The sequence below is a fragment of the Salmo salar genome, chromosome 13 (genome assembly GCF_965601325.2).
Source record: "Salmo salar chromosome 13, fSalSal1, whole genome shotgun sequence".
Classification (NCBI taxonomy): domain Eukaryota; kingdom Metazoa; phylum Chordata; class Actinopteri; order Salmoniformes; family Salmonidae; genus Salmo; species Salmo salar.
The window spans coordinates 16,019,672-16,032,497 of record NC_138303.1 but is presented as its reverse complement, the minus strand read 5'-3'; the positions used below and the strand labels follow the sequence as shown (position 1 = coordinate 16,032,497).

The 12,826-nt window shown below is 42.1% G+C and overlaps 1 protein-coding gene across 1 annotated transcript in view; it reads left to right on the top strand.

The window, feature by feature from the left end:
* Window positions 1–6,688: 6,688 nt before the first annotated feature.
* The window catches only part of LOC106566490 (A-type voltage-gated potassium channel KCND1), a 99,215-nt gene continuing 93,077 nt past the window's right edge, over window positions 6,689–12,826 (top strand). Inside the window, exons 1-2 of the mRNA XM_014134563.3 lie at window positions 6,689–6,861; window positions 8,835–10,744. Of these exons, the coding sequence (XP_013990038.1) occupies window positions 9,630–10,744 (1,115 nt within the window). The 5' untranslated portion in view covers window positions 6,689–6,861; window positions 8,835–9,629. The remainder of the gene's footprint in view (window positions 6,862–8,834; window positions 10,745–12,826) is intronic.

Here is a 12,826-nt window from a genome sequence, read left to right as displayed (position 1 = left end):
TTATAGAATAGCATGTCATATCACTTAATCCGGCATAGCCAAAGACACGACAGTACACATACAAATTACACACTTGATTAATACTCATTGAGGATAATCACAAAGAAGTATACAATTTATATCCGTTGTGGTCCTCATGCCCCAAGGAACACATTTCCACCATTTAATTAGACCAGGAGAGTTGCGTGTACTCTGTAATGGCTGTGCTGTCATTGAAAATAAACAAGTGGGCATAAAAATAGATCCAGAGAATCCACAAAATAGTTAATCAGCTCCAGATCCTTTCCATTGACAGTTTCAAAGGCAAACAGATCAATATCTGATTGCTGTGCAGTTCAATACCTCACAAGCTTCCTGCAGGTACATATGACTGATCATTACGTATGTACTCTTCTCCAATTCTGAGAACTTCTTTTTGTACAATGTGCATTAAATATATCCAGTATATATATTTTATTTACATTTTATTGAAGTTAACAGAATCAAGTCCCATTACTGTTGCAGAATTAACCAATATTTCAGTACAGTTGCATTAAATGGTGATCCCATTCACACACGTGGGATTGTGCTGTATGTTTGTTTCGGTCAATGGTCATTGGCTAGTTGTAAATGGTAGGTTGAATGAATGTCAGAGTGCTGAATGCCGCTTTTGCCCACATGAATAATTCAAGTGAGGGAATAGAATCGCCACAGCTTGTAATACTGTTTCTTTATCGTCTTATTAGGATGCTGTTGATCCTATATGTTCCTCCTCAGGCTGTGTCTGTGATCGTCACCACCTTTTCTCTTCAGCCATTCATTTGTCTAATTAAAAATGTTGCCCAGGCACAGTATCCAGGTAGGATATAGTGAGAGCTATTTGAACATGAATTTTGTATTTGTAAGTGGTAGGGCAAACATGACACCACATAACTTTATTTTAACAGTGAAGACATTGAGAACTAGGTCTCTTTTTCAAATGTGCCCTGTATGATAAGACATAAATATACACATTATATAATAATATATACACTACCGTTTGGTGTCACTTAGAAATGGCCTTGTTTTTTTAAAGAAAAGCACATTTTTTGTCCACTAAAATTACATCAAATTGATCAGAAATGCAGTGTAGACATTGTTAATGTTGTAAATGACTATTGTAGCTGGAAACGGCAGATTTTTTATGGGAATATCTACATAGGCGTACAGAGGCTCATTATTAGCAACTATCACTCCTGTGTTCCAATGGCCCGTTGTGTTAGCTAATCCAAGTTTATCATTTTAAAAGGCTAATTGATAATTTGAAAACCCTTTTGCAATTATGTTTGCACAGTTGAAAACTGTTTTCCTGATTTAAAGAAGCAATTAAACTGGCCTTCTTTAGACTAGTTGAGTATCTGGAGCATCAGCATTTGTGGGTTCAATTACAGGCTCAAAATGGCCAGAAACAAAGAACTTTCTTCTGAAACTCGTCAGTTTATTCTTGTTCTGAGAAATGAAGGTTATTCCATGCGAGAAATTGCCAAGAAACTGAAGATCTCATACAAGGCTGTGTACTACTCCCTTCACAGAACAGAGCAAACTGTCTCTAACCAGAATAGATAGAGCAGTGGGAGGCCCCGGTGCACAACTGAGCAAGAGGACAAGTATATTAGAGTGTCTAGTTTGAGAAACAGACGCCTCACAAGTCCTCAACTGGTAGCTTCATTAAATAGTACCTGCAAATCACCAGTCTCAACGTCAAGTGAAGAGACGACTCCGGGATGCTTGCCGTTTAGGCAGAGTTCCTCTGTCCAGTTTCTGTGTTCTTTTGCCCATCTTAATCTTTTCTTTTTATTGGCCAGTCTGAGATATGGCTTTTCCTTTGCAACTCTGGACTAGAAGGCCAGCATCCCGGAGTTGCCTCTTCACTGTTGACATTGCGACTGGTGACCCTTTGCTATGAGACTCGAAATTGAGCTCAGGTGCATCCTGTTTCCATTGATCATCCTTGAGATGTTTCTACAACTTGATTGTAGTCCACCTGTGCTAAATTCAATTGATTGGACATGCTTTCGAAAGGCACACACCTGTTCATATAAGGTCCCACAGTTGACAGTGCATGTCAGAGCAAAAGCCACGCCATGAGGTGGAAGGAATTGTCCGTAGATCTCCAAGACAGGATTGTGTCGAGGCACAGATTTGGGGAAGGGGACCTAAAAATGTCTGCAGCATTGAAGGTCCCCAAGAACACAGTGGCCTCCATCATTCTTAAATGGAAGAAGTTTGGAACCACTAAGACTTTTCCTAGAGCTTGCCGCCCGGCCAAACTGAGCAATCGGGGGAGAAGGGCATTGGCCAGGGAGGTGACCAAGAACTCGGTTGTCACTCTGACAGAGCTCCATAGTTCCTCTGTGGAGATGGGAGAACCTTCCAGAAGAACAACCATCTCTGCAGCACTCCACAAATCAGGCCTTTATGGTACAGTAGAGTGGCCAGACAAAAGCCACTCCTCAGTAAAATGCACATGACAATCCACTTGGAGTTTGCCAAAAGGCACCTAAAGACTCTCAGACCATGAGAAACAAGATTCTCTGGTCTGATGAAACCAAGATTGAACTCTTTGGCCTGAATGCCAAGCGTCACATCTCGAGGAAACCTGGCACCATCCCTACGGTGAAGCATGGTGGTGGTAGCATAATGCTTTGGGGATGTTTTTCAGTGGCAGGAACTGGGAGACTAGTCAGGATCGAGGGAAATATGAACGGAGCTAAGTACAAAGAGATCCTGGATGGAAACCTGCTCCAGAACGCTCAGGACCTCAGACTGGGTTGAAGGTTCACCTTCCAACAGGACAAAGACCCTAGGCACACAGCCAAGACAACGCAGGAGTGGCTGAATGTCCTTGAGTGGCCCAGCCAGAGCCCAGACTTGAACCCGGTCGAACATCTCTGAAGAGACCTGAAAATAGCTGTGCCCCATCACAGAGCATGAGAGGATCTGCAGAGAAGAATGGGAAAAACTTCCCAAATACAGGTTTGCCAAACTTGTAGCGTCATACCCAAGAAGACTCTAGGCTGTAATCGCTGCCGAAGGTCCTTCACCAAAGTACTGAGTAAAGGGTCTGAGTACTTACACTACCGGTTTTAGAACGCCTACTCATTCAAGGGTTTTTCTTTATTTTTTATTATTTTCTACATTGTAGAATAATAGTGAAGACATCAAAACTATGAAATAACACATATTGAATCATGTTGTAACCAAAAAAGTGTTAAACAAATCAAAATATATTTGAGATTCTTCAAATAGCCACCGTTTGCCTTGATGACAGCTTTGCACACTCTTGGCATTCTCTCAACCAGCTTCATGAGGTAGTCACCTGTAATGCATTTCAATTATCAGGTGTGCCTTCTTAAAAGTTCATTTGTGAAATTTCTTTCCTTCTTAATGCATTTGAGCCAATCTGTTGTGTTGTGACAAGGTAGGGGGGTATACAGAAGATAGCCCTATTTGATAAGAGACCAAGTCCATATATTATGGCAAGAACAGCTCAAATAAGCAAAAAGAAACAACAGTCAATACTGAAAATTTCAAGAACTTTTAAAGTTTCTTCAAGCGCTACGATGAAACTTGGCTCTCATGAGGACCACCACAGGAATGGAAGACCCAGAGTAACCTTTGCTGCAGAGGATAAGTATATTAGAGTTACCAGCCTCAGAAATAGCAGCCCAAATAAATGCTTCACAGAGTTGAAGTAACAGACACATCTCAATATCAACTGTTCAGAGGAGACTGTGTGAATCAGGCCTTCATGGTCAAATTGCTGCAAAGAAACCACTGCTAAAGGACCCAACAAGAAGAAAAAGACACTTGCTTGGGCCAAGAAACACGAGCAATGGACATTAGACCGGTGGAAATGTGTCCTTTAGTATTGAGTCCAAATTGGAGATTTTTGGTTCCAACCACCGTGTCTATGTGAGATGCGGTGTGGGTGAATGGATGATCTCCGCATGTGTGTTTCCCACCGTAAAGCATGGAGGAGGAGGTGTTATGGTGTGGGGGTGTTTTGCTAGTGACACTGTCTGTGATTTATTTAGAATTCAAGGCACACTTAACCAGCATGGCTACCACAGCATTCTGCAGTGATACGTCATCCCATCTGGTTTGGGCTTATTGGGACTATCAATTGTTTTTCAACATGGTTTGGGATGAGTCGGACCGCAGAGTGAAGGAAAAGCAGCCAACAAGTGCTCATCATATGTGGGAAATCCTTTAAGACTGTTGGAAAAGCGTTCCAGGTGAAGCTGCTTGAGAGATTGCCAAGAGTGTGCAAAGCTGTCATCAAGGCAAAGGGTAGCTATTTGAAGAATCTCAAATATAAAATATATTTAGATTTGTTTAACACTTTTGTGCTTACTACATGAATTCCATATGTGTTATTTCATAGTTTTGATGTCTTCACTATTATTCTACAATGTATAAAAATAGTAAAAATAAATAAAAACCCTTGAATGAGTAGGTTTTCTTAAACTTTTGACCGGTTTAAAAATATATACACATTTGCACAAAATTTCTAAGAACGTGTTGTTGCTTTGTCATTAGGGTGTATTGTGTGTAGATTGATGAGGGGAAAAAAATATCGAATCCATTTTTGAATAAGGCTGTAACGTAACAAAATGCGGAAAGTCAAGTCAATTGGTCTGAATACTTTCCGAATGTACTGTATACACATACATTAAAATAAAAAACACAGTCATGGGAAGCACAAATAAAACATCACAAATCAACCAGAAAAACAGTTACATTACTCCACAAATAAGTCCCCGTCAATGCTTTAAATTGCCTGAAAGCCACCAGAACATCAAGATGAAATGTTTTTAGAATTTTGTTCCATCAATACGGTGCATTAAAACTAAAAGCAGATTTACCTAGCTCGGTGGAGACCCGAGGATCCTCAAGAGTTAACCAATCCTGTGAATGTGTTAGGCAATCAGTTGTCTATACTTCAACAGAAAAGTTAGATAAGATGGAAGTTTATGAAGTAGGGCCTTGTAAGCAAAAAGGGAGAAATGTAGAGATCTGTGGGTCTTCAGCAAAGTCCAGCCAACCTTTTGATGCAGTGGTGAATTTCAAAACTGTCACCTGTAATAAAAAACCAAGGGCGCTATGGTAGATGTCATCCAAAGTTTAAGAGTAGTAGCAGATTCACTTTGATAAATAATATCACCATAATCAAGAACAGAGAAAAAGGTTGACTGAATCATCTGCTTCCTACTGCTTAGAGAGAGGCACAATTTGTTTTGGTAGAAAAAGCAAGTTTTAAATCTTAGCTTCTTAACTTGCTGATCTATATGTTTTTTTAAACGTCAAATCCATATCAATCCAAATGCCTAAGTTTTTTTACATGCAGGAATACGTTCAATTGGAGAACCATCTAATGAGTGAACATGTAGTTCATCTGAAACATTCTTCCTAGAGTTTAAAAACATAATGTATTCCGTTTTGCCCGTAAAGCACACGTTTTAAATCAGCAAGGGATTCCTGCATAGCTATAAAATCTGACTGTAGTTTTGACACAGCCAGATCAACAGTAAGGGCAACAGCATACATAATAGTATCATCCACATATATAGATTAAGTTTCACATTTTCAACAGATTGACCAATAGTGTTTATATAAATAGTGAAGAGAACTGGTCCCAAAATTGACCCCTGTGGTACACCTTTAAGTACATCAAGAAATTCAGACTTAACCCCATCAATCATGATGGCCTGAGTTCTGTCACTAAGATAATCATTAAACCATGAACAGGTGTCAGCTCAGGCCTATCAAGGACAACTTGGTCAATAAAATAGCATGATCAACAGTATAAAAAGCTTTTGACAAGTCCACAAACTAAGCAGCACATTTCCTTTGAGTATCTAAGATTATTAACAACTAAAGTGGTAGCTATAATAGTGCTGTGCCCAGGCCAAATTCCTGATTGGTTTACATTCAAAATGAATTTCTCAGATACATTAACTAAGGATTCAAGAATCTTAGCTAGACAAGGAAGCCTTGAAATGGGGCGATAATGATTAAGATCACTGCTATTCCCAACCTTACGAAGCTGCCCTGTCTTGTCTTCTTCTCTGGCTAGGTATTAAAGCTTAAACACTGCCTGAAATTCCACTCCTATTGCTTTCTAATCAAGCTGCCCTATAAATACTGTGGGAAAACAGAATCTTTAGGAATGGGTCGAGACTGAGTATAAAATATGAAGTGTATTCCCCCAGTAAAACTGCTGAGTCAAACTTCATTAGCTATGGTGCATTCAAACACTCTGAGCAGTCTGTAGGCTTTTGGTATATCAAATAACATTCATTATCTTTGTTTCCTATCAGCCTAATGGCGGCAGGTAGTCTAGTGGTCAAGGGTGTTAGGCCAGTAAATGAGAGGTTGCTGGTTTGAATCCCTGAGCTGACTAGGTAACATAATCTGTCGATGTGCCCTTGAGCAAGGCACTTAACCCTAATTGCTACTGTAAGTTGCTCTGGATAAGGAGTGTCTGCTAAATGACTTAAATGTATTCTGTTCTGTGTTTTCATTGGTTATGGAAGTGAGTATGTGTTATCGGAGAGAGGGAGAGCACAATAGAGAGGGTGGGGGGGGGGGGTTGAGCAAGCAAATGAGAGGTAGAGTTGGAGAGAGTGAGAGCAAGCGGAGTCACAGTGCTGAGTGAGAGGAGAGAGTGGAGCTAAGGCTAAGCATGAGAATCACTCCCCCACTATCCTGTGTGCGATATGGTTCCGTTCCAGGAGAGGGGCTTGTTCATGCCTGGTTTTAAATCTCCTATTGCCTTTGCTTTCTCTTTTCTGACACATTGGACCCTTCATCCCACGTTGTCTTCAGCTTTAGTGCATGGTAAGTAGCTATGATCTTCATTTCTCCAGATACATCGCTAGACATTTAAAAGCCTTAATAGTAATGGAACAGACACATAACTTCAAGAGTTATTCAGATGTATGTTATTCAGATGTATGTTATCCAGATGTACATAACATACTCTACAATACACTGACATATATACATCGATTTAAAAAAATAATCCATACCTGAATTTAAGTGCTAGTCTAAAGATACTTTAGTTGAAATTATGCCTTTTCCTTAGGGCTATTTCATATTTCATTTTCCTTTGACTGAGTGGCCATGTTGTTGTAAGCAACAACATGGCGAGCACAGTAACATGAGGAGCACATTAACATGAGGAGCACATTAACATGAGGCACACATTAACATGAGGAGCACATTAACATGAGGAGCACATTAACATGAGGAGCACATTAACATGAGGAGCACATTAACATGAGGAGCACATTAACATGAGGAGCACATTAACATGAGGCACACATTAACATGAGGAGCACATTAACATGAGGAGCACATTAACATGAGGCACACATTAACATGAGGAGCACATTAACATGAGGAGCAACATTAACATGAGGACCACATTAACATGAGGAGCACATTAACATGAGGCGCACATTAACATGAGGCGCACATTAACATGAGGAGCACATTAACATGAGGAGCACATTAACATGAGGAGCACAGTAACATGAGGAGCACATTAACATGAGGCGCACATTAACATGAGGCGCACATTAACATGAGGAGCACATTAACATGAGGAGCACAGTAACATGAGGAGCACAGTAACTTGAGGAGCACAGTAACTTGAGGAGCACAGTAACATGAGGAGCACAGTGACATGAGGAGCACATTGACATGAGGAGCACATTAACATGAGGAGCACAGTAACATGAGGAGCACATTAACATGAGGAGCACATTAAAGTAACACTTTACATAGAAGACTAAGTGAACACAGCGTGAAAGCCTCATTTAACTTGTAGACATTAGTACTCGACTGATATGTGAGATTTCTCTGTTTTTGTTTACTGTAGTGGATCTAATTCCTGTCCACTGCAGCAGGAATGCTGTCTTATAGTGTCTTATTGATTTTTGATTGGGGGAATATCTTGTGCACAGTTATGCATCTGGGTTGGGTCACCTGTCTGAGACGGGTCTGTTGGTTAGAGAGACCGGTCTGTTGGTTAGAGGGACGGGTCTGTTGGTTAGAGGGACGGGTCTGTTGGTTAGAGGGACGGGTCTGTTGGTTAGAGGGACGGGTCTGTTGGTTAGAGGGACGGGTCTGTTGGTTAGAGGGACGGGTCTGTTGGTTAGAGGGACGGGTCTGTTGGTTAGAGGTAGGGGTCTGTTGGTTAGAGGGAGGGGTCTGTTGGTTAGAGGGACGGGTCTGTTGGTCAGAGACGGGTCTGGGTACACTCCAGCTCCCTCACAAGGCAGACTAGATGTTTCATGGATACACCCTAACACCTCTCTTGTTCAGAAGAGTGACATTTAAATTCAAAACAAAATATAGTAATTGAATCTCGGGATTTAATGGTAACCTTTTTTATATTGAAATTCAATTCAGCATTCTTTATGTTATTACACATTGAAAGCATATTCCCTTTGTGGATTGATATTGAAGAGGTACAGTTGTGTGGTTGATATGATGTGTTTAAAGATCAAAGGAGCACAGCGCTTATTTGGGTTGAAGCTCTGTACAGATTGACAATTATTGCAAAATGGACATTTAAGTATAAGGATTGTATTTCTATTGGTACAACTGTTTGGTCTGGGTTCTAAATATCATTCAAACATGGTCAACTTCAAAGTTTCCTTTGTGAGGAACCTCTCTGTTTGTATTTTGAAGCTCAGACTTTTAAGCAGTTCACCCAAGCTGTGACACAAATAGATGTAGCATACCGTGCCTTTACAGCCTGTGCTGCTCAATATCTAAGTTGTGTGTGTTGTGTGTCTTGACAGGTATAAAAAGGGACGACCATACAAGGGATATAAACGCCTAAGACTCTAACTTTTCCATTCAGAAGGCCTCTCAGACATCAGAGAAATCGATTACACTTAAGGTTTGGTTGTGCATTTGAGAGAGAGGGATAGAGAAACTAAGGGACAAAGAGAGCCATCCATAATCAAAGTTGGAGAGCAACACTGCAAGGGAGAGAAGAAAAGCAAGAGAAAAATATGTCTATCTTGCATCTTCGGGGAACATCATCACAATTTAATACGAATTTGAAAACCACAGCACTGCAACCAATCTGTCTTCTGAGAGAGGGGAGGCCGCAAGCAAAGGCCAGAGACTTCAACCACTAGTTCTCTGGAAGTCTTTTTAAACACTACTGAAAAGCCATATACAGTATTGTTCTACAATATCACTGTGCTATTATTTATATGAGAGGTCAATAGTCTGATGTTTTATGAATCAGAGTAAGTTTTCCTGAGCTATTCCAATGGCTTGACCTTTGTTCCCGCCACAACTACCGTGACCCTTTTCTTTGACAATGAAAACACTATCATCTCTCTACCAGCATTACTTCTCCCTCTCCTGTTGAAACCGATGCACAAACAAATTGACAGACTGGGAATGGAGGCAAGCCAATCTGGTTGTTGAGGCCTTCAGTTTGGACGGATGATTAGATTGGCTATACCTATCCTTTTCCTTCTGATCAGAAAAGACCCAGAAATAACCATCAAGTACCTAGAGACTCTCTGTACCATTGCTCAACATCCCGTTTACTGCTGAAACATAAGCTACTAAACAAAATGGCTGCTGGAGTTGCAACATGGATGCCCTTTGCTCGGGCAGCAGCCGTGGGCTGGCTACCACTGGCCCAACAGACCATGCCCAAGCCTCCTGTGGACAAAACAAGTCGCAGTGATGAGATCCTGTTTGTTAATGTGAGTGGACTACGCTTCCAGACATGGAAGAACACACTGGACCGTTATCCGGACACCCTTCTAGGCAGCTCAGAAAAGGAGTTTTTCTACAATGAGGAAACTCAGGAATATTTCTTTGACAGGGATCCAGAGATGTTCCGCCATATACTCAACTTTTTTAGAACAGGCAAGCTACATTATCCCCGACATGAATGCATTCAGGCCTTTGAGGAGGAGCTGGCTTTCTATGGCATAATACCTGAGATCATAGGTGACTGCTGTATGGAAGAGTACCGGGATCGTAAGAAGGAGAACCAGGAGCGTTTGGCTGAGGACACAGAGGCAGAGAATGCCGGAGACGCTCCCCTGCCCCCAGACGCCACATTACGTGATAAGCTATGGAGGGCCTTCGAGAACCCTCACACCTCCACCATGGCTCTGGTGTTCTACTACGTCACCGGCTTCTTCATCGCTGTGTCTGTTATTGCCAACGTTGTGGAAACGGTTCCCTGCCGACCACTCAAAGGGAGTATAAAGGACCTGCCGTGTGGTGAGAAGTTTTCAGTGGCTTTCTCTTGTTTGGACACGGCCTGTGTGCTTATCTTCTCCTGCGAGTACCTCATGAGGCTGTATGCTGCCCCCAGCCGCTGTGATTTTGCACGTTCGGTGATGAGCGTGATTGACGTGGTGGCCATCTTGCCCTTCTACATCGGCCTTGTCATGCCTGAGAACGAAGAAGTCAGCGGGGCCTTTGTTACCCTGCGAGTCTTCCGGGTGTTCCGAATCTTCAAGTTCTCCCGCCACTCTCAGGGCCTGCGCATCCTGGGCTGCACTCTGCAGGCCTGCGCCTCGGAGCTGGGCTTCCTCCTCTTCTCCCTCACCATGGCTGTCATCATCTTCGCCACCGTCATGTTCTACGCTGAGAAAGGCACCAAGGGAACCACGTTTTCCAGCATCCCCGCCTCCTTCTGGTACACCATTGTCACCATGACAACACTAGGGTAAGTGTTTGGATGTTGTTATACTACTTAACCTTTATATACTGCAAGAGCATCATCACCAGTTCCATATCAACTTCTACCACCCACATACTGTTGCATAGGCCTCCGAATATTTTACTTTGCTGCTCTGAATATGAAATGGGTGGGAGTATTCCCAGTAGAATCAATCGAGAAATGTCTTGGACTGTGAATTAGTAATTTTATAGTGCCAATCCCTTGTCGTCACCTCAGTGCTACACTGCTCTCAGGTGTCACACTCTCAAACACTCTCCCTGCAGATGTGTTATGAATGGGGGAGTAATGGGTTGTGTGCTGTGAATGGGAAATGAATGGGGTTCAGAAGATTTGACAGCCCACTCCAGGCACTTGATGTACACGACCAGGGTTTAACAATACTGATTGTAGTTTGCATTTGCGATTGAGTAGTAAAAAAATCCTGTAGCATGTTTTATTTGACATAACGTTTATCATTATGTAATAATAGTACTCTGGGCTGTAGAAAGATACTGAATTTTGTATTACAGTTCCCCAATGTGGGGAACCTGTCACATCATTTCATTTACTTTGCGAACATGTAACCATTGCTAATGAATGCGGATCTTAACATATCAAAATACCACAAAAATATTTTTGGAAATAAGTGCAGCGTTTGGCAGATGAGTATCATGCTGTTGTGGAGGGGAATAAAATATGCGGAGTGAGTGCAGGAAAATAGATATTTAAGGGACTGCATGCTGTTTCAAACTGTCCTTCATCAGACTACCACTGCAGCAGAGAGTACATGTTGTTTTGGTGATTGAGGACTCATATGTTGGATTATTTCAAGTGCGGCTGGGCAATGACAGTACCCCAGTGAGCCATGGTCCTCGCCCTGTCTTCACCCAGGCCTCTTTCTTCAGTGCGCCCCATTTTCAACCTTTCACCCGGCTTGTTTTTATGGCAATCCCCCAGGCCATTAAACTCAAAACAGTATGTGTCCAAGCACTAAATAGGCTTAAGTAACGCAGCACATAAGCTTTTACTACTGTCTCCATTTTGCCTGACAAACTTCAGCCCCCATTATGATTTCAGCTTCGAACCAATTTGACTCTGAGACTATCAATGTGTTAATATGTAGAGAGATTTAATGTACCATGATGCCATAAAACTTCATGCAATCTCCTCGATTTCCTCTGCAGAATTACAAAGTCATCCAGTTGTAAAATATCTGTGTTTGCAAATTTCCTTCAATGGATTAGAAAATGGATGTGTGGTTTTGGCCTTTTAATGTAAAAAAATAAAAAAATAAAGTTATTTAACTAGGTAAGTCAGTTAAGAACAAATTCTTGTTTACAATGACGGCCTACCCTGGCCAAACGCAGACGACACTGGGCCAATTGTGCGCCACCGTATGGGACTCCCAATCACGGCCAGATGTGATACAGCCTGGATTCGAACCAGGGACTGTAGTGAAGCCTCTTACATTGAGATGCAGTTTGTTAGACCGCTGCGCCACTCGGGAGCCCATGTAGTGCCTGTAGTGTGGTAACATATATCTGTGTCCATCTTACCACATGTCGAATGACAGCCATCTAGCGCTGGCTTACGACTGTAGCTTCAACCTTAGCTAATGATCTAGCAAGAGATGCTTGATGAGCCTCTACTGAAGTGTAGCAACCATGCTATCAACGGAGAAATGGGCTCTGTCAGACGGACTGCTCCAGGTTTCTAGCTATCACCGCTACAACTGCATCTTTCCATTTGATTGATGAAGGTTGGAGCCTGTTTCAGTGTCAGCGTGCTAACGGTCAGAGCCAAAGAGATCAGAGAAGGGAGAACTAGCTTGGCCTATTGTTTTCCTCACACCAGTGGAGGCTGGTGGGAGGGGCTATATGAGGACGGGCTCATTGTAAGGGCTGGAATGGAGTAAATGGAACAGAGTCAAACGTGGTTTTCATGTTTGATGTGTTTGATACCATTCCATTTATTACATTCCAGCCATTACAATGAGCCCGTCTTCCTATAGCTCCTCCTACCAGCCTCCCCTGTGTGACACATGTATGTGTGATGTCAGGTGACCTGTTTTGACCTGGGTTTCTGCTA